Source organism: Diplotaxodon limnothrissa, linkage group LG10, assembly GCF_057381915.1.
Source record: "Diplotaxodon limnothrissa isolate DT_005_m linkage group LG10, D_limnothrissa_male_GT1.1, whole genome shotgun sequence".
Taxonomy (NCBI): Eukaryota; Metazoa; Chordata; class Actinopteri; order Cichliformes; family Cichlidae; genus Diplotaxodon; species Diplotaxodon limnothrissa.
Window position 1 is genome coordinate 26,279,684 of NC_140605.1, and position 25,345 is coordinate 26,305,028.

The following is a 25,345-nucleotide window of genomic DNA, read 5'->3' on the forward strand; positions in this document are numbered from 1 at the left end:
GCCACAGTTAAGGCTCGTCGCTCTTTCGTGTTAAGCGTTTAATTCAGTGGTCTGAGGCTTCTGTGTCGTGTACCGTGAGCTACTGAAGCACTAGCTTTATGTACTGTGGGTTGAGTTTGCATTAAAGGGTCATTTACTTAATTATCGACATGGAGTCCGGGGAGGCCAGCGAGGAGAAGACGGGCTCCATGTCGGCGGCACAGAAAAGAGCGGAGATCCGGAGGAAAAGGCTGCTCATGAATTCAGAGGACAGGATGAACAGGATCGTGGGAATCACCAAAAACGAGCCTGAAAATAACGGTAATCGGTAACAAACGATCCTCTGAATTTCTCCTGGGCGTGTCTTTCCTATTGAAACACGCTGTCGTGACAGAGACCCGCCTCATCCTGCGGCTGCAGTTAGGACGTTAGTGCTGTCTTTTAGGACCATAACTTACTATGTAAATAATCGGGCTCACTACAGATATATTAAGTAGAAGAGGAAAATGGCAGCAGCTTGGGATTCAAATCATGCTAAATGTTGTTAGCATTAGCAGGTGGAGATCAGAGGGTGGCTCACAGGCTGCTCAGCTCTGATAAACAGAATAATTAATACACAACAATACAGCAGTGTAGATAGAAGGTACCTCAGCCAACCTGTCTTATTGCACACAGGCTTTAAGACACCTGCAGAGAAGCTGCAGTAGTCAGTACATAAGAAAACAAAAAGTACATATATGCCAAGCATATCTCTTGTAACAAATATCTAGTCATTTGGAACCAGAAAGCACAGGAGTGAGTGACAAGGTAAAAGCTGCAGTTGGTTTTTGGCTGTGACTTTTATATATCCTTTATTTATCAGGGTAAAAAGTGTCATTGACATGAAGAATAGAGAGATATGGCCAAAAGGGGGCTGAAATTGCAACAAATAATTATTGAGATATTTTAAGTGGCCAAAAATGACTGTATTTATTATAATGTAGGTACAATAAGCAAAGATATTATACATTGAAAATGCATAGAAAAATCAGAAGTGGCAGACAATCACTCTATGGCACAACACCAGCAGTACTGTCTATGATGTCATTCCCTTTCTTTGGCGACACATCATAGTTATCATGTTTCAAAAAGTGATCGAAGCGACCATCATCATCAGTCACTGTTCTCTTCTTAATTGACTTCTTCAAGCCCTCTTCTTCAGTGTGGCCATATCTACCAAGCCCAGGTCCTCCTCCATCATCATGAGTGCCCTCGCTGAAGTTATCTTACTCTAAATATCCAAAATCAATCTTCCCAGACTTGAATGTGTTGAAATTCTCAATTCTGTGGAACATACTATGAGTTTTGACAAGTCCTGATTGTTTTTGCTCAGACCTCTCTGTTCTCACTCACTCCTGTGCTCTTGAACACTGTGAGGCAAAAAATTATGCTGACATTAACTTCCCAGTTTAACTTAAACAACACAGACAAGCTGGAACTCATCAGTGTCTTCACGCCGTCAGACCCAGCAAAAAAAAAAAACTTAATGGAAACTTACTGGTACTACAATCTGTTATCCATATTATGCTGTCTCTGAACTGAAGTAAAACCATAGTCCCCTGTACAAAATCTAAACTGCTTGCAATTTGTTTATAAAGATAATTAATTAATTTGTTAAATCCTTTTGAATTAAAGCTAAAACTGCAGTTACATCACACCTGGATTTGGGGTTTTTTGGGACGGGGGGGGGGTGACCAATCATTTTAGCACTAGCTAATGTCATATTATTGATTATTGTCTTCTCATTGTCAGGAGCGTCGCGGCGTCCTGCAGAACCCCGGTTCCATCTGCCTCTAGAGCCATGGTCCACTGCCTCATCTTCTCCGAGACCGTCTCCAGGGATTGGCAGTCACTCCCACAGCTCCACCCCGGAGAGGAGAGGCTCACCCCTGCCAGAGCTCTCCAGTGAGCCACCCGGAGGATCCTCAGAAGATGATATCGGAGGAGTCCGGCGGAGACCGAGGGGCGAGCGGCCGTCAGATGATGTCAGTGGCTCTCCTCGTCCAGGCTTTCTCTCTGCATCCTACTTTTCTCGTTTTGATGATGCCATGAAGCTTCGGGGTCAGCTGGCCAATGAAAAGCCGGCCGAGGATGGAAGGTCGGACTCAGAGGAGTTTGATCCCTTCAGGGTCTTCAGGCTCATCGGCAGCGTCCTCCTTGCTGTTTTTGTCAGGGTTTTTGTCTGCAAGTATCTGGTGAGCCTTTGGTTTTTAACACAGACTTGTTAGTGCACTAGTAAGGAGTTCATTTTTACATTTTATGCCAGTATCAGTACCAAATATGTATTTATTTATTTGTTTGTTAATGCTACATTTATCTTGTTTTATTTTAGTCAATATTTGCTCCATTTTTGACACTTGAACTGGCCTACATGGGGTTGTCCAAATACTTTCCAAAGGTGAGTTTTTATTTTTTTAAGACTCTCGTCACTCTGCATGCACACATTGTGCATGCAGAGCGGACAGCACTACGAATAATATTTTAGTTTTGTTTTTCTCTGTATAAATAGAAAATCAAATACAATGACCTATTGCAGTTGTTCCGATGTAGTTGTGCTGTGTCTGACAGCCCAGTCTTTTTAGCTACAATCTTCTCAACCAATGCCAAGTTCATACAAAGTACAATAAAAACTATTTGCTAATAAGGAAAAGACAAATACCTGTTCAACAACTAGACAGATTAAAACAACCTGCTGAAACCGAGCATCAGAAAATCTGGGAATGAAAGATGATTCAAATGTAACATAGCATGGTTTCTGGTGCCAGTTAGGCAGTCTGAGTATTTCAGAAACTGATCTACTAAGATTTCCCCAGACAATCATCTCTTGGGTTTACAGAGAATGGTTGAAAAAAGAGAAAATATCTTATGATCAGCAATTCTCTGTGAGAAAAATCCATGTTGAGGGTTTGACTCAAAGAACTTGTTAAAACTAAGGTATACAGAAGAGCACCTTTAAATGCAAAATACCCTGAACCTTGAAGCAGATGGGCTATAGCAGCAGAAGACCACACCAGGTGCTTCTTCTGTCAGCTAAGAAAGGGAAACTGAGGCTACAGCTCATACAGGGTCTCAAAAATTGGACAATAGAAGTTTGGAAAAATGCTGCCTGTTCCAATGAGTCTGAATTTCTGCTGTGTCATTCAGATAGTAGGGTCAGATTTTGGTGTACTGTTGCCGACCATGCCCATCCCATTATGACTACAGTATACCCATCTTCTTGAACTGCTTTCATGAGCATGACGTTGAGTTCACTGTACTCATTTATGATGTGGTGGAATTGGAGATCTGCATAATGGATGTTCAGCTAACAAATCCACAGCGACTGTGTGGTGCTTTAATGTCAGTATGGTCCAAAATATGTGAGGAATATTTCCAGGAGCATTTTGAATTTATGCCACAGAGGGTCCAGTGATATTTTAAAACATGGACATAGCCACCGTGACATCACCCACTAGTTTTGGACTCATTTTGAAGGCTCAGGGTTTAATTTTAACAGCTGCTGTTCTTGTTTTTAAATAAGAAGTGATCATATTTGGAAAAGCTGGTGGATTGTTAAGTCATCACCAGAAGAATAGATGGAGAGGTCCAGTTCAGTGACTCCACTTAATTTACAACCAAAGCAGGTTGTAAACATGTTTCTTTCTGCTGCAAAGCTGGACATTTTAACATGGGAGTCTATGGGGATTGACTTGCTCTTTGAGCCAGCCTCAAGTGGCCACTGAAGGAACTTTTGGCACAAATTTCTAATAGAGTTTTAGTTTTTGAACATTTTAATCTTGATTTATTTAGTGCAAAAATAGATTGATTAATAATGAGAAGTAAGCACATATATTTGCATATAATGTGCTTTGGGTTCTCCTGTTTCTGCAGGTAGAGAAGAAGACCCAGACCACTGTGCTAACTGCTGCCCTGTTACTGTCCGGCATCCCTGCCGAGGTCATCAATCGCTCCATGGACACCTACAGGAGGATGGGTGACGTCTTCGCTGACCTCTGTGTCTACTTCTTCACCTTCATCCTCTCGCATGAGATACTGCTCTTCATTGGCTCAGAGACTCCCTGATAGGTTACAAGGACCTCTGTAAACCCCCACCCCTCCTTTTTTGCTGTCCCCTCCCATCTCTCATAGCAACATAGGCATGCTCATTTGCACCCTTAGGTGCTTGTTTATCATTGACAGTCTGGAGGTGAACCCCTGCTGCCTTATGATCAGGCCCGCACACGCCAGCTGGACGAGTGCTCGTCATTTGAGCTCTTCGGGATTTCACTAACGCTAAAGCTACGCCCAACCACAAAGTTCGGTGTTTGTTACAGACTTCCAGGTTAATATTTCTCTGAACAGAAGCTGTGAAACCTGTGTTACCTGTGTGTAAAGAATGTACTGCCATTTATTGCGCCGAAGGATATTTATTAGTACGGAAAATGGGAAGTATCACGCCGAAGATTGGATTACTGTACAGTCATCAGTCTGACATCCCAGTGGGCAGCCACAGATTGCATTTAACTTATGAAGGGGAAACACTGGAGACTCCTCAAAGGCTGGGTCATAATTCAAAATCTGACACCTGATAGGAACAATTGTTTGCTGAACAAGATGTTGAGTCAGAACGCTTTGAATTATCGCCAAGCCTGTGAGTCATTCTGCGGAGTAATAACCTCCAAAGTTGAGGTTAGTCTGAGCAGGGTGTCATATTTTCAGCCAGATTCCTCAGCAGGGTTCTAACTCTTCTGTAAAACCAAAATCTGCTGTCAAACCGATGAAAACTGCTGGAGAATTTTGGAGGTAGCTAGTCTACAACACTATAGTACGGTAATCTTTTTGTCAACTTAGGGCATCGCACAGGGTCAACTCACTTTCAGTTCATGCCACTCAAATCAAACGCAGAACACTGCTGGCCTTTTAGGTTGAAGTGCTTCATTTGTACATTGTGAAAGTGACGTTGGTACAACCTTGCAAGGAAAGATTGGAGAAGTTTCTTGATCCGTTACAATTGACAGTATGAATGACATTGACAGAAGCAGCAGTTTTCTGTTCTTTCTCATACGGTACATAAACACCCCTGCTGATTGCAGTGTCCACACCAGAGCTGTAGACGAGATAGAGACGTGACAGCTGTGTCACAGATCGTAGCATAGCAGCCCAGTAGAAAAATCTCCCGCAAACAAAAGTGTGAGAAACGTTTAACTCGAGCAGCGTTGGAAAAATACTCGCCCTGAGATTCAGAAATTTGCTTTCTGACTTTTATTCTCAGGTTTATTAATTCAGCTTTTTTGTGAATACTGTGATTAATCTCAGAGATCTCACAGTTACGTTGCTTCTCTCTGAGTGGAGAGGTTCGGATGACCTCCGACACTGCTGCACAGCCTATTTAAAACAAATAATAAGAAGGAGAGAAAGAGGCCAGCAGTTAGACATCGTTTAACCACACTAATAATCTGTTGTAGAAAGAGCCGTATCAAACATTTCTGTCCATCAGAATGAGCTGGCTTAAAAAGACTGAGATCTTAGAGGTAGAAGAGGCCGGGAAGAACAAAACTACTCTGGTATAAATGGAATGAGGAAGAATGACAGAATTTCTGGATTGCCTCAAACTGTGAGCTTCTTTGATTTTTCTACAAAACAAACTTTTACATAGATGGCCCTCCAACCTTCAGTTAGAGATTTTAAAGATAGTCGAGTGTTGAGGACCTTCCCATTTCTGAGGGATTTTCTTTTCCTCATAGCACTGCTTTAAAAATCACATTTTCTCTGATCTTTGGGAAGGGTCCACTTACGTTACAAACAATTTCCTTCTTTGTTTACGTCTGATGAAGAGTTTAGCCCTTGTATGTTTTGTGTACTTTATTAAGCTCGGTGAGCTTAAAACCGCGGTGAACTTTATACACGCTGAGAGTGTTTTGGGGGGTTTTACTAGAAAGTGCTGTCACTGCAGTTTTGTGTGAGGCAGTGGGACTTCGTATGCTTATTTGTGTTGAGTAATTCTGGTGACATATCCTGCTTTGCTTTGTTCAAGCCTCTCTCATACATACTTGCATAAATATACAGTATGCTCTCTCTACTTCTGTGCTGTCCTTGTTTCATATTTGTAATTTTAACCTGATTAATTTATGAATGTGAATATTTTTTCCATGTGAATGACTTGGTGTAATTTATCCTACAACTTGTCTGACCTACTTGATTGTTTTTTGATAAGGTAAATTTGCAGATACTGTTTTTAATGGCTCTTGCGGTATCTTACATATTTGAACGTGAGTAACAAATGTAGTGTTGATGTGATGTAAACAGTCTCTGCTCCAAAAGATGAATGAGCAACCGAACAATTCATACCAAATAAATACTACTTGTGTGACTCACCTCTTCTTTTTTTTTTTTTTTTGGCAGTCAGTTATTGAGCCAAACTTTGAAAAAGCCTTAATTTGAAAGACCAAGGGAACTGAAATGACTAAATTTAGGTTATTAAAAATATGTATCTAATCTAATCAGCCAATCACAGGGCAGTAACTAAATGCCTGTATAGCCATGTAAGCATGGTCAAGCATGTTTGGTTTGGCAGCGTTTTAGACAGGATGTAACCCTAAAGGGTATTTGTGTCTGTAGCTGGAATCAAACCAACAAACTCTTGCACAATTGAAAGTGTAAGGTCAGAATTTGATGTTAACAACATGAAAGCATGGATCCATTCTGCCTTCAACAGCTCACGCTCCTCTGGTTGTAATGGTGTAGTATTTAATAGGGGCCTGGTAAGTTTGGTTAGATTTTTTTCCCTAAATACATGAAGTCATTTAAAAACTGCATTTTGTATTTACTTGGGTTATCTTTGAGTAATATTAACATTTGTTTGATGATCTGAAACATGCAGGTGTGACAAATATGCAACCCCCACCCCCCCCAAAACTTATTGGAGTTATTTGATCTGCTGTTATACGTCTTGTCTTTACGGTTACTACTCTTCTTTTACTTTACTATTCATGGTTCGTATTGAAATTTAACCAATCTTCTGGCAAATATTTGCTACGTTGAACATTTTGCATTTAGATTCACCCCAGTAGTGACAAAAAGCTGCCATTGGAGGATTTTTTTTAAAAAGTTTTTTTTTTTCAAATCCAGTGCGATCTCTCATGTAAGTCTCAGCTTTAAAATGTGGAAGATAACAAGAAAGATAAATAGGTTTTTAATTTATAACTCTGTGGTGGAACCAATAAACCACTGATCCTCCAATTAATACATCTTATATTTAAGAATGAGAGCATTTTAAAATGTTTCAGTTCCACGAAAGATAAAGAGATGAATAAGGTGAAATAAATGAAAATGAAATCATCTTCATAAAGTTCGGGAACCGCTCACAAATGAAAAGCCCTGCGACACAGCCTGTGATAAGGCTGGGGTATTCTGACCTCCCACCACTTGGTGGCGCAGCAACCTTTTACCCGTGGAGTTCAGGAGTTGTAGAGTCGCACTTTTTTTACGTGCGGGTTCAAACACACAAACATCCACTCGACGCCCAAGACTCGTTTATTTTTTGAGAACTAATTTCACTTTTTTTGCGAGACTTATCTGCGTGGGTTCGAGATGGGACGTGAGTCGAGGTATGTCTGGACTTTTCCGGTTAGTCTGGTGCTGGTGAATCGAGTGTGACTAACTTCTGTTTGAGGAAGCGATTTTAGATTAGCGTTAGCATGCTGGCTAAAAGCGTACTGATGTTTATGCACGTTAACCAAGAGCTAATCTCTCATATCATGTGTTTTTTAATCAACAGGCATTACCGGAAACGTTCCGCATCTCGGGGACGGTCGGGTAGCCGATCAAAGAGTCGCTCCCCGGACAAGCGCTCCAAGAAAGACGAGCGGAGCCGGAGGGAGAGGTCACGGAGCCGGGATCGCCGCAGGTCGCGCTCCAGAGACAGAAAACGAGCCAGGTGTGTGGTGGTTTGAACTTAAGTTTAAGTGTACACGTAAATAAATACATTTTGAAGTGGACTGAAGTCTTCTGGTGTTTACAGCCTGAACACAAATTGAAGTTTTTGGTCACTCTTTTGATCCGATGTAACAATACTGACTTTCCAACCATATGCAGGCAGAATGACCATCTCTTGCAGACTTGCACAACACTTCCTGACTTATAATACGACGCAACAATACCAATTGCAGTTCTGGGTTCATTTCAGTCACTTTATCTTGCATCTGTTTCAAAAGTCTGACATTGTTTTGGTTGTAGCCTGCCTGTTGTCCCATTTCAGCTTCAGCATGCAGGTATTCTGTTAATAAATCACTCCTGGGGCACTCGCTAATCTCACACTCTTTTGTTTTCCCACTTGCAAAGATGAGTAACTTGACTCGCAAACATTACAGTTCTTGTCCAGAGCCAATGAGAAAAGGTCAATTGTCTGCTTGGAGAGGGGCACATTCTCAATTTTTTTTTCTTCCTTCAGAGACATTAGGACAACAGAGTCCACCAAAAACTCTTTGATAAACATCATCAGACAATAGCCTGCTTTAATGGGGGGAAAAAACAACAGGCTATATGTCCAAGCTATACGGTGATGAACAGAAGCCAAATTTAGTTTTTAACAAAACTGTTTACTGCTGTTGCTCTGTCTGGTAATTATCTTTAATTTCAGTAGAATTGCATCCATTGATTTGAAAATTCTTTTGAACTAAAACTTTCACATGTGTTGAATTTTGCAAATCCAGTAGGACAGTGGATAAAAATCACAGTGATGGCGAAGAATCATTTTGAATCGAGACAATGAAAACTCTCATGCACTTTTTTTATGATACAGTTTTATTATGATTAAGCTATTGTGAGGTTTCCTTTCAGATGCGCATCTGCACACTTAAAAAGCTGAAACTGACAAAACTGTTGTCTCCCTGTTGATTTGTCCTTTTACATGTGATATGTTTGCCTTTGGCTTCCAGGCGCTCCAGGAGCAGGGAGAGGAGGAGGTCGAGAAGCCGAGACAGGAGGCGGTCGGGCAGCAGAAGCCGAGCCCGGAGGTCCCGCTCTGGTAGCCCCAGCAAGAGCAGTAAAAAGGATGAAAAGTGAGGCTTTAAATTCCCATCTGTGAAATTGAAAACACACAGTCTTCTACTCTGTACTTCCACTGTGTTCTTTTGCTGGCACGCAGAGTCATGTAAAGATGCTATCAGCAGCCAGGATGTGAGGCATATTTTCAGAGCTTGGCGACAGTTAAAAAAAACACCATATAATATATGGAGCTTTCCATTTTTATAAAGATTAAACTGTCCTCTAGAAGTGGTGAACGGTATAGAAGACCTTGGAAATTGGATGGATGATTTGCTTAATCTGAGCAATTCCATAATCCCATCTATTACACTTTGTCTTATTTTCTTTTTCCCTTGCAGGGCTAAAAGCAAAGAGAAGGACACCCTGGAGCCAATAGCTGAAAAGAAAAAGATTAAAGAGGAGAAAGAAGATGAAAAGGTTGAGGATGTAAGTTGGTTGATATGTTTATTTCTGCTAGCTTGAATGCCATTGTCCTTTCTTCATGTTTTTCTTTGCCCATAGAAAGAACTTTAAAGTGCCTCTTTGTTTGAAATAATAAGCAAGTAAGTAAAGAACATAACGAGAAGTAAAATATTTGTGCTTTTCCTTTGTTTTCATGCAGCAAGACTTTGACCAGAACAAACTGGAGGAGGAGATGAGGAAGAGGAAGGAGCGGGTGGAGAAGTGGAGGGAAGAGCAGAGGAAGAAGGCCATCGAAAACATCGGAGAGATCAAGAAAGAACTGGAGGAGATGAAGCAGGGCAAGAAATGGAGCCTGGAGGACGATGATGGTGAGGAAGTAACTGGAGGAAACACTGTTGAATTTTTACTTTGGACTTCACGAGTAGTTTAAATTGTTTAAACTGTGTCTAACAAAACTTTATCTGTGTGATAAACCAATCAGTCACCCTTTATTTGCTTTAATTTTATCAGCTAACTGACCAATACTTGCTATAGGTTTATCTTTGCCCAGCATCTTAATTAACTCTTCATTTCAGACGATGACGAGGACGGTTCTGCTGTAATGGAGGGAGATGATGACGAGGAGGCAGACGGGAAAGGGGAAAGGCAAGAGGAGTTAAAGGATGGTAAGAAAGAGGGTGATGACGATAAGGACAAGGAGACTCCCATGGAGCAGCAGACAGAGGAGGATGATATAGATCCCCTGGATGCCTACATGGAGGAGGTGAAACAGGAAGTGAAGAAGTTCAACATTGGAGCCATGAAAGGAAATGATAAGGTGAGGACAAAATCCCGCATTTTGCAGTGTTATCCTTATTGCCCAACCCTCCCCAAAGTCATTAGGATCAGCTCTAAAAACACACCTGAACTAAAAATCTTAGAAAAAATGTTCAAATGCAATTGAAGTTTGTCAACATTTTCCTGATGTTTGTGTAGTTGCTATCATTTTGTCTTTAGGTGTTCATCACTGGAAGCGTGTGGCTTTGGGTTTATCATCTACTAGTGTCAGACCAGATGCTGCCTTTATGGATGTTTGTTCTTCTGCTGATGAATATGCGGTGTCTTCTCTTCTTCTGCAGAAAGGTGCAATGACTGTGACCAAAGTGGTGACAGTCGTTAAAACCAAGAAAGGACCTCACACGCACAAAAAGAAGGGAGAGCTGATGGAGAATGACCAGGATGCCATGGAGGTGAGATTTTAATGCTTGCTTTGATTATATAATAAAGGTTAAACCTCTTCTCTCGCTGCCCGAGAAGCTGATATGAATGAAACAGAGATCCTCAGTAATTAATCTGCTTTCTGCTGATGGGCTCATCTTTTAACAATCTAAAATGATGCTCATGTGTTTGACAGTACTCATCAGAGGAGGAAGAGGTTGATCTCCAGACGGCTCTGACAGGCTTCCAGACCAAACAAAGGAAGATCCTGGAGCCTGTTGACCACACAAAGATCCAGTATGAATCGTACCGCAAAAACTTCTACGTGGAGGTGCCTGAGCTGGCCAAGATGACTACAGAAGGTCAGTGAGAAAACCATATCTGTTCTATGATAAACGACTTGTCTTTTTCATGCTTAATTACCTGTTTAAAATCTCTTTATTCAATTTGTTTATTTACTTTATTTTAAATAAATACAGAAGTGAATGCGTACAGGCTGGAACTGGAAGGCATTACGGTGAAAGGGAAAGGCTGTCCCAAACCCATCAAGACATGGGTGCAGTGTGGAGTGTCGATGAAGATCCTGAACGCCCTGAAGAAGTGAGTGTGTCTCTGTGTGTGCATGTTTGAAAATCATTGTGCAGTGAGCAGTCTTTTCTCTTTATATAAAATCCATTAATAAGCCAATAAATATGACCATTCATATTCACTCAAGACTAGCCACAAATATATAATTAATATATTGGGATTGCATATGACTCTTTCTGACAAGATGCTCATGGTTTTCTTTTAAAGGCACGGTTATGAGAAACCCACACCCATCCAGGCCCAGGCCATCCCTGCCATCATGTCGGGCCGAGACCTCATTGGTATTGCTAAGACCGGCAGCGGGAAAACCATAGCTTTCCTGCTGCCCATGTTCCGACACATCATGGACCAGAGACCCCTGGAGGAATCTGAGGGCCCAATCTGTAAGCAACAGGAACTTTTATTTTTCCTTTGGGCTTCTCGCTAAAATATAAATAAACTCATCTTTTGATCACATTTAAATAAAAACATATGAATCCTGTCTGATTCCTTTGCTTTTCATAGTCCGGGTTCAGAATCCAACTGTAGGTCAGATGAAGACCAAATGGTCAAGTTTTTTTTCTTTTCTTCCTTTTTTTTTTTCCTAACGACAACAATCCAATTATCCTGTTTTTCCTCCCTTTTACACAGCTGTAATTATGACTCCAACCAGAGAGCTGGCTCTGCAGATCACAAAGGAGTGTAAGAAATTCTCTAAACCGCTGGGACTCAGGGTGGTGTGTGTTTATGGAGGCACGGGCATCAGTGAACAGGTAAGTGTGCGCTGTAGCACAACTACATCATTTTAGAGGTTTAATAGACAAACAACAACAAAAGAACAACTGCTGCTATAATAACTGCTTACAGGACTACTGTCAACATTGACAGTATAACACAGGCTTCAGAGCAAATTGTGGTTCCGCTTGTTCCATCCATGTACAGGTTTCTGTGTGGACAGTGAGTGGAGAGAAGGGTTTTCACCCACTGCAAAACACTTCCATGCAGTCCTCCAAAATGCCAGTAGTGCATGTCAAAAAATACTGTATATCAACAGCACAAGAAGAGTGGCCCACAGACCGGCTGTAGCACTTATTTGTTCGCTGCCTCAATTGACAAAAAGCTCTGTGCAGGTAGACCGTAGATGGGCCATCCCTGGACTTCCAGCATATTGTGAGCGAGCTCTCCCTGCTGAACCATAAATAAATTCTATTTTAACTTTGAGGTGGAGTAGAAGATTAAACCTGCTTCTTTTTATGGGCAGCAAGGGGGTGATTCCTCCAATTGCAAGAAGATTTTAAGTAGTAGAGTCTGTGCTATAACAGCCCTTGGTTTCCTTTACTCTGTTACCTGTAAGCACTTTCCTGAAGACTTTAGTCTAAATGATGGCCATTCGTCGTCAGAAAGGAGGAATATCCAGGTTATGTTCACTGGCTAACGACTTGGATTATCCAGGCTCTTTACCAGGTGGTGATATCCTCAGTTTGAGTCTCACTTTTCACATCTAATTTAAAAACACCAAGGTGGTGATGTCAAACTGAACGTCACCAAACAGCAGGTGACGACATTGTGGCCGCGTCTACCTTTTATACTATCAAATAACGGCATAAAATACCTACCTAAAATTGGTCTTCTAGACTATTTTGCAATTCTTGTATATATTTAAACAAAAACATGCATGGCTGAGACTTCTTAAAAAATATATTGTAAAATAATTTGAAGAATTTTGGAGGAAACACCGATTTGAGACCCAGTAGCACAAACTTCCAAATTCAAGTTGCTCATTATTGTATACGCTCCTCGTGCACCATAATCACTTTATTGTGTTTGTGTTGGTATTATAAGTGTTTAAATTCTGGACATTGTTCCTCCCTCAAAACTCCTGTAACAGAAAGAAAATGTGTGTTTTTCCTTAACGCTGCCTTCTGTATTATAGATCGCTGAGCTGAAGAGAGGAGCTGAGATCATCGTGTGCACACCAGGAAGAATGATTGACATGTTGGGGGCCAACAGCGGTGAGTTCATCACTCTTGGTCGTGTCGCTTCTCTATCCTTATAGGACATAAATGCAAATCTGCTCATTTGATGCCTTTTCTTGTTGCTTTGCATGGATTAAACAGTATGATACAGTACATAATGAACCAAATCAGTACTACTTACTAAACTGTTGGCATTATTTGACCACCTTTGGGATCACTCATATCTACAAGACTGATGTGTTATTCCCGAAGCTCAGGCCAAGTACAGGTAGGTGGACCTGGTGCTGCCTCCACGGTTCCTCTGACTTAAAGCAGGAAACAATCGTAATGTTTGATAAGTGTATCATAACATGGATGTAAGGTGGTCAGGGGTATGCACTGTATTATATCAGAGTTTTGCATCATGTCAGGTTATTTTGACTTAATGTGCTGCTTCTGGGAGTAAATATGATTGTAGAGTCCTGCGCAGCACTGAGCCTTTGCATAGAAATGTGAAAAAAACACTATTAGTGTACTTAGAAAGTAGCTATTACATGTGTGTAGCAGTTAGTATGATAGAAGGGGTTTCTTGTTGCTTCCACACATGCGAGGTAATCTGTAATATGTTTCCCTTGTAGGTGAAAAGGCGCTCGCTCAGATAGTGCTTGATGTGGCTCCATCTCTTGTATTATATGTTTTACAGGTCCCAGTTGCCCCTGAGATGGTACGCAAGACGAGCAAAGAAATGAACAGCCTAAAATACCAATGCAATAAAACTCTGGCCACTTGAAAAATGTGCTGAAATTAGGATGCCTTGATTTATTGTCCAGTTGTATCAAGTAGTTGTATCATGGAAAAAGCTTTTCTGTGTTTTGTTAGACTAGTTTCATGTGATGTGAAGAAGGCAGGATGCCTGTTAAGCCTTGGCGTTGTTCATATTTAACTGATTTCCTTATGCCCGTCTTCCTTAATGTGTAGGTCGGGTAACCAACCTCCGCAGAGTCACATATGTGGTCCTGGATGAGGCAGACAGGATGTTTGACATGGGCTTCGAGCCACAGGTGGGGGATCATACATTAACATACAGCTTTTCATGCATCAGTAGCATCAAATGAAGCATTTTTAGTGTATAATGTTTAGCACTTGAGGAACGGTTGTCACAATAATGTTTTATAAAGCCAGGACAAATCAACTTTGAACCTGCAAAAGAAAATGTTCAGTGACAAAAATTCTCAGATATATTTTTTTTCCCCCTCTGATTCACACACCAGGTGATGCGTATCGTTGACAACGTGCGTCCAGACCGTCAGACGGTCATGTTCTCAGCAACTTTCCCCAGAGCCATGGAGGCGCTGGCTCGCAGGATCCTGTCAAAGCCCCTGGAGATCCAGGTGGGAGGCCGCAGTGTCGTCTGCTCTGATGTGGAGCAACACGTGGTAAGCCATTTATGTTACATCTCACTAAACAGTAACTTTCCCTTTCAGTTTCTCTGCTTACTAGTTCAGTTTTAATTCCCCCCCTTTTTAAAAAGTATCTGTTTTTATTTCTGCAGCTAGTAATCGATGAGGACAAGAAATTCCTGAAGCTGCTGGAGATTCTGGGTCACTACCAGGAAAAAGGATCTGTTATCATCTTTGTGGACAAACAGGAGCACGCAGACGGACTGCTCAAAGACTTGATGAAAGCCTCGTACCCCTGCATGTCTTTACATGGAGGTAGTGAGCCACACTTTGACTTTGACAGCCATATGATGAATAACAAAGCTACTGTGACATCACCCTCTGGTTTCTCAAGTCTCATTTAGAAGCCTCATTAGTTTTTTTTTGTTTTTTTTTTCATCATATTGAATCTTCATTGGCTAGCAGATTGTCAATCACTTTTCAATTTCAGGTATTTGGGATGATCTGGTCTGTTTAAACAACGACCAGGAATATTAAAAAGTCTCATCAAACCACATGAATTCATATTTTTTTTTGTCCTCCTAATGTGAATATACAATCAGTCAGTTTTATATCTGTCAGTTATATTTTTAGGTTTCTGTTCTGTTATGGCCACATTTACTACAAATTAGTAATTCTGTGTCTCGAAGGAATCGATCAGTACGACAGAGACAGCATCATCAACGATTTTAAGAATGGAGCGTGTCGTCTGATGGTCGCCACCTCTGTGGCAGCCAGAGGCCTTGATGTGAAGCAGCTGATCCTGGTGGTCAACTACAACTGTCCCAACCACTACGAGGACTACGTTCACAGGGCCGGGCGCACGGGCAGAGCAGGCAACAAGGTCAGCCCCTTTAAAGGGAGCTCATTTAATTTTAGACATCAAAAACTAGGAAATTTGTGTTGACATTTGGGGTGTTTTGTTTTTGGTGGTAATCATGTTTAAATCTGTACACATTTGCTTCTCAGGGATACGCCTACACGTTCATCACGGAGGATCAGGTTCGCTATGCTGGCGATATCATTAAAGCTCTGGAGCTGTCGGGCTCTCCGGTCCCACCAGAACTGGAGCAGCTTTGGGCCTCTTTCAAAGACCAACAAAAAGCGGTAAGATAAAGACCCGCAGTAGGCAATCGTATATTTTAGCAGTACTTACTGCCAGGGAGAAACGTATGTTGAAGTTTCTGAAGGTATTAGCAACGTCTTTCTGCACATGTAATGCATCAGCTTAAATATCATGTTCATTTTTATGCTTTCTTTGCAGTTACATGGTGCTAGTTTGTTGCTTCTATACTTCGTATTTCATTTGTTTATTGTTTTCTTATATTGTAAATGCTTAACATTAATTGGGATAAAATTTGATCTTTGGTGTCTCAGTTAGTAAGCAGATTGAAAAGGATCTAGAAGAACAATGTGACAAACTTGAAAGCTTCTTTCTTTCCTCCCTTTGCTCTGTGCAGGAGGGTAAGACCATTAAGAGCAGCAGTGGTTTCTCAGGAAAAGGCTTCAAGTTTGATGAGACTGAGCATGCTCTGGCCAATGAGAGGAAGAAGCTGCAGAAAGCTGCTCTCGGTTTGCAGGACTCTGATGATGAGGACGGAGCCCTGGATGTGAGTAACTTTTAAATAATGGAGATTTAAATTTTTTTATTTAAATTATTTACTTACCTCTGCTAAGCTGCTTGGCTTCAAGTTTTTTTTGTCCTCTAATTGCAGTTCTATTATTATTAAACATGTTTAACTGTTATTCCTTCTTAGATTGAGGAGCAAATCGAAAGTATGTTTAATTCCAAGAAGAGGGTGAAGGATCTGTCTGCTCCGGGCGCGGCTGCTGGTCCAGCTGGAGCTGTTGCCGCCACAGCGGCTGCCCCCGGAGGTTTGCCAGGACTCGGGCCTACGTCTGCTGGTAACATCCAGAAATTGGAAATGGCCAAAAGGCTGGCGCTCAAGATCAACGCTCAGAAGAACCTGGGCGCTGAGGCTCAGGTACGTCAAGACTCCAGTGCCACCGTGAAGTGGACGGTTGTGCACGTATTCATGACACAGCTGAGATTGCTGGACTTGTGATTTTTCAGACTAACCACTTAGGTTTAATTTTTATTGTGTCCAATACTTAGTACCCACAAAAATCCTAGGACCTCAGCTAGTAATTAAAACTTTGTTTGCATTGTGACAATTACAATTACTCTGTGTCTACAGGATGTAATGCAGCAGGCAACCAACGCCATCCTGCGGGGCGGCACCATCATGACCCCCTCAGTGTCAGCCAAAACCATCGCAGAGCAGCTGGCAGAAAAGATCAATGCAAAGCTCAACTACACCCCGGTGGAGAAGCTGGAGGAGGAGCGGCAGGCGGCTGAGCAGGCTGAGACAGTCAGGAGATATGAAGAGGAGCTGGAGATCAACGACTTCCCTCAGGTCAGCGGCACACAGCGCAGGGCTGTACTGAAATATTCAGCAAGGATCAGTTTTATTTTTGCTCTTTGTTTTTTGGACTCAGGTTTTCTTTTCACAGCCGCTGGGTTTCAGTAGTTTAACTCGACTAAGTCATTTCTCCAAAACAGCATAGGGAAGGAATCATGAATCTGGATGTTGTTGCTGTGTATTGTCACCAGGGGTCTGTGTCAAAAATATGGGGATCAACTGTCTGCATGCTAGCTTATTTATGTAAAATAAAAGCATCAAGACAGAATTAAACACGAGTAAAAATTTAAAATCAAAACGTAAAATCAACATCTCACACTTGGGAAAAGCCAAGTTGAAGAGGTGGGTCATAAGCGCAAACTGGTAGTGAAGAGGCCTGTCTTTTTAACAGCAAAGAATTCCTCAGTTTGGGAGCCGCCATGGCAAATCCCTGTTCTCCCGAGCCTCCACTGTGTCCTCGGCACATCCAGGAGCAGCTGGTCTGCTGATTTGAGCAACTGGGAAATAAAACAGCTCAGATGTCGTGTGGGGCAAGGCCGTGTAAGGACTTAAAAATGAGTAAAAGACCAAACAGAAGACAAATCAAAACATAAAACAAACTTTTGCTTTTGCATTTTTTTTCCTGACTACTTCCTGTTAAACGGAGCTCTACTATTGCTCCCTTTGTTTTTCAAGCCCACTTTAAAAAAAAAGAAAGGAAAAAAACCCCAAAACTATTATTATTTAAAACTTTTCAACAAATTTACAGACATGTAAGACTAACCTGCAGCTACCTGGTTAGCCATACATTTGTATATAAATAACGAATGCGTAATGGGGAAATCTAAGGATCATAATACATCATAAGGCGATAAAACAACATCATCAATATGATTATTTATTGATTCCTTTGGTGGAAAGTTATCCAGACATAAGGTCATATGTGAGTGTTGACGATCCACCCTGTCACACCCTGTCTGTTTCCATCCAGTAGTTTTGCATGTGTTGACATTCCCAGCAGACATAATGCTCTGCAGTTTGGGAGCCACAATTCCTCCAACACCCAGATTTACTATTATTAAAGTGTACTTTCATGTGGGGAGCAATAACAAAAATCCAGCAAAATTCCTTCAAAAGTTATTTTTCCTGCCAAATGCACAGATATCCTGTCATTCTTTTTGCATTATTGTAAGACCTCCTTCTTCTCTCATCTTGCTTTTTATACGTTGTGTTGAGTGAACGTTGCTAAAACCCCTATAAAACTGAGAGATGATTCCCATTTTAGAGTCTGCTCACTTTTTAGTCTGCAGGCATTCTACCCATACATACCAGAAGTTCCACTTTACACGTCTTTGAGTGTTTTCTTTGCTTTCTTTTTAGTGATTTTCACACCACACCAAACCCATCTCCTGGTTGTGGTTTCAAGTGAAACGCGTTCAAGTTTTTCTAGCATAGACGTTGTTTCTCTAAGTGTTTATGTAAGACTTACACTGTCGCTTTTTTTAGCAATGCAATTTCAGATTTAAAGTTGGAAAGCCATTTGTACTTTTTTTAAAACATCTGTGAATGTGTGTTCCTGATTTGCTTACACGTAAGTCTTGATTATTCTCCATTGCGAACACGGATGCAGACAGCTGGAGACCTGAGGGCCTAGTAGTCATTCCTGTTATACTCCTTTAAAATCCACCTCTTGCATGTAGTTGGTGCATCATGATGTAAAGTCTAACATATGCAAATTTGAGTGGAAAATTAAGCAAATCCATCTATTAAAAATACTTGACATTAAAATCCTCGACTTCTTTAAGCTACTAAGAAAATAACTTTCTTTTAATCTCTGATTAAAAAAGCTAAGCTGTTCTAATTTTTGGCAAAATGTTTATGCTCAATACAAATGCTTTTTGTCCGGGAGAGGGGCTTATCTTTTAGATGACAGATGCTTAAACTGAGCGTTTTGTGTTTTTTGTCACGACTGATTAACAATCAAGAATCCCAAAGTATTTTGTTTCTTCCTCTGAACATAAAGCAGACAAAAAAGGGCTTATAAAATCTTCCTTTTCTTCCTTCCCTCAGACTGCCAGGTGGAAGGTGACATCTAAAGAAGCTTTGCAGAGGATCGGTGAATACTCTGAAGCTGCCATCACCATCAGAGGAACGTACTTCCCTCCAGGCAAAGAGCCCAAGGAAGGAGAGCGCAAGATCTACCTGGCTATTGAGAGTATGTGTCAAAGAACGTCTGTCCTTTTTTTTTTTTTTTTTTTTTTTTAAAGTCCTGACACCTGATATAACAAGATATTTTTAGGGCAGCTGTACAATTGCTGAACTCTAAGGTTCAGTGAACACGAACAATGAACATGATAACTTGAGAACAGCACAACGCAGGAAGTTTATAAACTAGTTATCACACGGAGCAGATAATCTTGACTTTTCAAGTTTTAAAGAAGGAAAAAAAGCTTTTGTTGGCTTAAATCATGCTGTTAAAAGTGCCTCTTGCAAAATACAACTCCTCCCTCCCTTTTGGTATTTTTTTTTTTTTAATTACCTCGAAGGCAATGAATTTCCTAATGGGGTGTCCAGTTTCCTTAACAGAGCAGCCTATACTGAATATTAACATGTTATTTGTGTTGTAGGTGCAAATGAACTGGCTGTGCAGAAAGCCAAAACAGAAATTACACGGCTAATCAAGGAAGAGCTCATCCGATTAGTAAGTATCTTTTTGCTCACTCATGTTAAAACATGTCATCCACTCTTATTATGCAGTGACTTTATGCCGAAAATGTTTAATTTTATTTCCCGTTTCTTTCTTTTTCCCCCCCCCAGCAAAACTCCTACCAGCCGACGAGCAAAGGCCGGTACAAAGTGCTGTAGAGGATGAACCGAGGCACACCGGAGGAGCTTCCATTCCTCATCTCCACAGTTTCATCAAAGTTGTTGAAGAATATTTTAGTCAAGATTTTTTGTAATGTGTCCAACTTTAGTTGCATTTTGTTTGTTTGCATTTTTGACCCCCCCCCCCCCACGCACGCACGCACGCACGCGCACACACGCACACACACACATATATGTCCAATGATTTTTATACCATCAAACCAGCACAATGCTGCAGTGAACTATCCACAATATGTCTTTAAGTATAAGACCTGGTTTCATTAATAAGATGTTTTTAGTCACATTTATGTAGGAACACCACACCAACCATCATCTTTATGAAAGATCCCAAGAAAACAATGTTGCTAAGAAAATAAACTTGTTTCCAGTCTGTTAAGGTGCTTCGTATTTGTTCAGACTGCTAATGTTAATTATTTAATAGCAGTTCTTTGTATATTATTCATCAGTGGTGGGAAGTGATGCTTGGTGAGCATTAAAACTGCTTCATGGCTCGGTTTCAGGATAATAATCTGAAAAATAAAGTCGTTTTTTGAGCCTTTACTCTCGCTTGTTTGGTGAAAATTAGAATTTTCAGGACTTGAGAGACAAAAAAAGCGTTTTCCGTCGTGAAAGCAGTTCAGGAGGAGGGGAAGGAGAATAACCTCTTCACATCCCCAGTTTGCTGTTGTGCGCATGCTCAGACTGCGCTGCTGTCTTATTAATTTTTAATGGAAAATGGCTGCGTTTCTTATCCAAACCGCTGGAGCTGGGAGATGAAAAAAGGAGCCGTCTAGCTGACCACATCTCACCTCTCATCGTCGCTCGCGTCGAAACTACCCGATGCGGTGATCGTGTGTTAGCGAACCGATGTCCTGTGGCGAGAAAATATTCTGGAAAATGGATCGACTCGCGCTTTGAGGGGGATGAAAGATCATTTTGCTCCTTAACCCTTTCTGCTCCGAGATCTGCGAACAATCGAGGTACAGTAACGTTAGCGCTAACGCAGGTCTCCGGAGGGGCATTTAGATTCGTTATGCGGCTCAAATGCGAGCACATAAATCAGCTCTGTCCGCGGTCAGCTGCCATGTTGTAAACAGAGTAAACCAGTCTCTGTGTCTCTTAAAAAAAAAAAGCCCGTTATTCGGGCCAGGAACGAGGCTACGTTCAGCCCTCGGTGCTGCTCGTTAACAGAGAGCTGGAGGTTTTGTCTGAATGCAAAGATGCGGAATCCATGTGCATTTTGTTTTTTGTGAATGAATATTACTACTGACAGTGTGGCGTGTGTGATGGTGAAAGTCCACACCTCCCTGCGTCCCGTTTCCTCTGCAGAAAAGGCGACAGCAGCTGTGTGCACTCTTTACTTCACTCCATTTACACTCTTCATTACTGTAATTAAAGTGTGCAAAGCAGCCAAATGCATTCAGTCTAACGCGGTTTTATGACCGGCGAGAGGAGAGGTCTTGCTCTAAGGCACTTCAGCACCACTTTGGTGAGGTCTATCCTTATTCTTAAGGTCGAAGCTGTTTATGGGACGTATGTAATCATATGCTGTTTGTTAAATTATGAAACAGCTTTTCATGGTCGAGTTAACACGAGAAAGTCTGCGTGTAAACAAGCGAACTAGATGTGAACTTGAGTTTCTAAACAAAGCATTTTTCATCGAGATCTATAGTTTTTGTATTTTTTTTATTGTTATTTCAATATTTCTAATAAGTTACTTTTAATTCTGTTTAGTTTCAGGGGATTTTCTTGTTTATTTTAATAGTTTCAGCACTTGTTTTTTTGTTGTTATATGAAGGGTATTTGCCTGGTTATATAGGTAGTAGTAGTAGTAATAATAACAATAATGTTTTTTAACTTTTAGGGGTTGTTGTTGTTACATGAAGGGTGTGAATCCAAATTTCTAATTTGGTTTTAATTCTGTTTAGTTTCAGAGTGGATTTGCTTGTTTTTCTTGTTTACTTTTAGTTTAGTTTTGTATGTTTCCGTGCTAATTATTATTGAAGGCAGATTAGGAAGTTCAAAGCTGGTATTATAAAACAAGGACAACACTGTGTGAAGGCAGTTGACTCACAGTCATTATAATAAAAACAAACAAACAAACAACCCAACAGATTAACCAATGCCTCCTCAGGCTGAAAATAAATAAAATAGCCCTTTATTGTCACTGTACATGTAGAACTAAGTTATAAGTCCTCCATGCCAACTGTGCAGGAACAAAATATAAAGAGTAAGACAGCAGGAATAAATAAGAAACAAGAGAAATTGGAGAACAAAGTGCTTAGAAGTAGTGCAAGTTAACTAAGACTAAGCATATTTACTCAATATTGTGGATTACTTTTGTAAGTCCATTATTGTTTCTGTTAGTTTGCCTTTCTTTTTGAGTCTACGTTTTATTTGAGGTCTGATTGTTGGGTCTTTATCTTATAGTACAAACACCATGAGACAACAGTTATTGTGTAGTTTGTTTGCTGTAATAACCTCGACTTCAGCACACAGCCACATTACAGTATGCTGCTGCTCCTTCTCTGCAGAGCAAAACAATCCTCAAGTCCTTTCTTCTGTTAAAATGGTTCAGATATAGCATCGTCTCCCACCTTCATGCACTTTGAAGTTTCCCCTTTCAGTGTGCAATGTGGTCATTGTTGCCCCTTGGTCATAGTAGATGCTTTCAGCCTTCTACTGTCAGCGTGGCAGTAATGAGCCCTTAATATTTAGCGCTGACACTAAATTTGAACTTTGACCAGCAGCACAAAAGTGAAGCTCACTTCAGAAATAAGCAGCACCCTTTCTTGACCTTTCTTATGAGAATAATCTGTTGGGATGGGATTAGACCCACCGTGTGTAGATCTGGATTAGACCAGATGATGCTTTCAGAATATTTCACTGAAGTCTTAGTGTTCCCATGTTTCTTGTCTTCATGCAAATATGGGTATGATCAGTTTCAACTGCAGAGTTGTTTTTTAACTTTAACCTGACATGGCACTATCCAGAAAACATTAGTCCTGATGTTTGAGTGATGATGCATTATTTCCAACCCCCAACAGAAGATGATGCGCCAGGTGACAACCAGTGACTTCTGCATGAACAGCAGGCCGTCGTGCCTAGCAGAGGACAGCCACCACCCCACTGCTCACTTTGACCTGTGCACCTCACAGGCCAGCAAGTTCTACCCTCCTCCCCCTCCATCATCCCTCCAGATGACACTGGCTCCCATGGCCTTACCCACCCAGAGCCACAAGCCCATGGTGTGCCAGAGACAGGAAGTTCTTGGGGGTGACCCCCGCTCGTCTGGAAAGCTAGCAGGGTTAAAAAACACCAATCAAGCAACAGATGATGCCAAGAAGAAGAACAAGTCTGTCGGGAAGACGGGCAGACGTGGGAGGCCTTTGGGAACCACAAAGCTAGCTGGTTATAGAACCAGCACAGGGCGACCACTCGGCACCACCAGAGCTGCCGGGTTCAAGACGAGTCCTGGAAGGCCGCTCGGTACGACCAGAGCGGCGGGGTATAAGGTCAGCCCCGGGAGGCCTCCTGGCAGCATCAAGGGCCTCTCTCGCCTCAACAAACTGGTTCACAGTAGCACTTGCAGCGGAGCAGCTTTCCCCTATCCACTACCACACAAAGAAATCCTCTGTGAACCTTCCTGCAAAGAGAAGCCCGCTAATGAGTAAAGCCTGTACCCCGTTTCTACTTCACCCTTCGTCTCTGGAATAACAGACAGACACGAACAGGTTTCCTGCCACATATTGAGGGTGATTGCAAACTTTCCTAGACTGCTGTGTGGCAGAGAGAGAGGAGGATTTTTCTATTATTCGTGTTTGTGTCTTTTGTGTGCCTGCCACCTGATAAAATTACTGTTTTTCAGTGCTAGAGATCTATAGTGTGCGAAAGGTTTCACTACACAGTGTACACATTGCTGTATCTGTTTTCTGGGGAGAAAAAAATACCAGATATTCATTGAACAAGAGGCTTTTATCCAGCAGCTACTGTGGTAGTTAAGTCTTAGAGTGTTACATGTAGCATTTTAACGCCAACAAATGTTGGAAACTTGGACTGTCCTGTCAGATTTTCTCTTCACGATTATTGCCGATAACGACAATATTATTGCAATTTTGCAAGTTCATCTAAAGGAATTCCTCCTAAAAACAGATTTTATTCTCTAAATGTCACATTGCAAAATATCTACATATTATTTGCATGCAAAACCACTGACTCAACATGCAGATCATTGTTATTCAGCTAAGGTTTTGTTTGTATTTTTTTAAACTAAAAGTATAAAACTTAAAAAAAAAATGTACACACCTTCACAGCAACACTCTTCGTCTCTGATGACTTGCTACAAATTGGCTAATGTGGACTGTGGTTGCCTTTTTTGTTACATATTCGGCACAGAGAAGCTGTAGACATTTGGATGGATGGTGTTTTTGTATTTGATCACTCTTCACAGCCACTAGCTAGTCCCAGCAACCTGCTGGCTTATTTGTGGTGGGACTTGTTTCTCCACTCTCTGCTTTTGTCTGCTATTCTTTTGCAAATTTCAGCACAAATACCAAAATAATCATTTTTTAAAATGCGCTCTTTTTCTACACAGCTTACTTTTACAAGAACGACAAACTTAATGTCTTAAAAAAGCAACATGCCCATTTAAAAATATGACCTTCCTCACTGTTCCTGCTCTGGAACAACTTTTAGACATGTTTTGTTTCGTTTTTAGGAGGCACTTGTGTTTGAAACGCAGCTTAAATGTCCTTATATTGATCTAAAAGCTTCATTTTTAGCTTTGCATTTATCACTCCTACGGCAAAATGTAAACCCGTGTGACTGTTTTTAGTGTGTAGATGTCAGTATAAAGTAAGAGAAAGGGTACACTGCTTTATTCTAAAAGGCTCACATTGTAGAGGAAAATCTGTTACCTATTATTGTGTTCTTGTTTTGTGTCAAACCACAGGGTCCATTTGTTGGTGTAAAATAATGAAATCTTGCGTCAGTGTTACATTTGTCCCAAGATAGTGAACAGATTCACAGATATTCAGAATCTCATCTGCTATGAATGTGTTGCTGAATGTAATTCGAATGATATGACAGCTAAAGACTCAAGTCTTATTGGCATCCTTGCTCACAGATCAGAAAATACACTGCCTGTCAAAAAAAATCTAATAATATCTTGCACTGCCTTTTTAGCTTTGATGACAGCTCGCATTCACCATGGCATTGTTTCGATAAGCTTATGCAGCGTCACCACGTTTTTGTACATACACAGTTGCATGCTCCTGCAGGGTTATGAAAGCCTGAAATATGAAATAATTGCTAGAAAGTTCTTTGAATTTTTTGAAAATGGAGAGTTTATTGAACTATCTAGCAAATTTGTTTGAAAAATGAATTACATTTTAATTTCTATATATGACTTTTAATTTATATTGTGTTTGCTACATCTGGCTTCAAAGAAAATACTTAAAAATTAATTTTTTTAGGT

The 25,345-nt window shown here is 41.0% G+C and overlaps 3 protein-coding genes across 3 annotated transcripts; all 3 read left to right on the plus strand.

Moving 5' to 3' along the window:
• The first annotated feature begins 6 nt into the window (after nt 1–6).
• camlg (calcium modulating ligand) lies at nt 7–6,083 on the plus strand. Its single transcript, XM_085364006.1, has 4 exons — nt 7–300; nt 1,771–2,213; nt 2,351–2,416; nt 3,889–6,083. The coding sequence occupies exons 1-4, from the start codon at nt 150–152 to the stop codon at nt 4,078–4,080; spliced, it is 852 nt and encodes a 283-aa protein (XP_085220132.1). The 5' UTR covers nt 7–149; the 3' UTR covers nt 4,081–6,083.
• A 1,414-nt stretch (nt 6,084–7,497) lies between these two features.
• Nucleotides 7,498–20,242, plus strand: ddx46 (DEAD (Asp-Glu-Ala-Asp) box polypeptide 46). Its single transcript, XM_085364007.1, has 23 exons — nt 7,498–7,604; nt 7,775–7,933; nt 8,934–9,056; nt 9,381–9,468; nt 9,644–9,812; nt 10,020–10,261; nt 10,563–10,673; nt 10,838–11,003; nt 11,121–11,241; nt 11,437–11,612; nt 11,860–11,981; nt 13,142–13,220; nt 14,142–14,224; nt 14,435–14,599; nt 14,716–14,878; nt 15,253–15,446; nt 15,572–15,709; nt 16,063–16,212; nt 16,360–16,587; nt 16,801–17,019; nt 19,075–19,219; nt 19,632–19,705; nt 19,822–20,242. Exons 1-23 carry the CDS (start codon nt 7,588–7,590, stop codon nt 19,867–19,869), a joined length of 3,180 nt encoding a protein of 1,059 aa, XP_085220133.1. The 5' UTR covers nt 7,498–7,587; the 3' UTR covers nt 19,870–20,242.
• A 381-nt stretch (nt 20,243–20,623) lies between these two features.
• lg10h5orf24 (linkage group 10 C5orf24 homolog) lies at nt 20,624–23,833 on the plus strand. The gene is made up of 2 exons (XM_085364008.1): nt 20,624–20,849; nt 22,917–23,833. Exon 2 carries the CDS (start codon nt 22,920–22,922, stop codon nt 23,541–23,543), a length of 624 nt encoding a protein of 207 aa, XP_085220134.1. The 5' UTR covers nt 20,624–20,849; nt 22,917–22,919; the 3' UTR covers nt 23,544–23,833.
• Nucleotides 23,834–25,345: the final 1,512 nt, after the last annotated feature.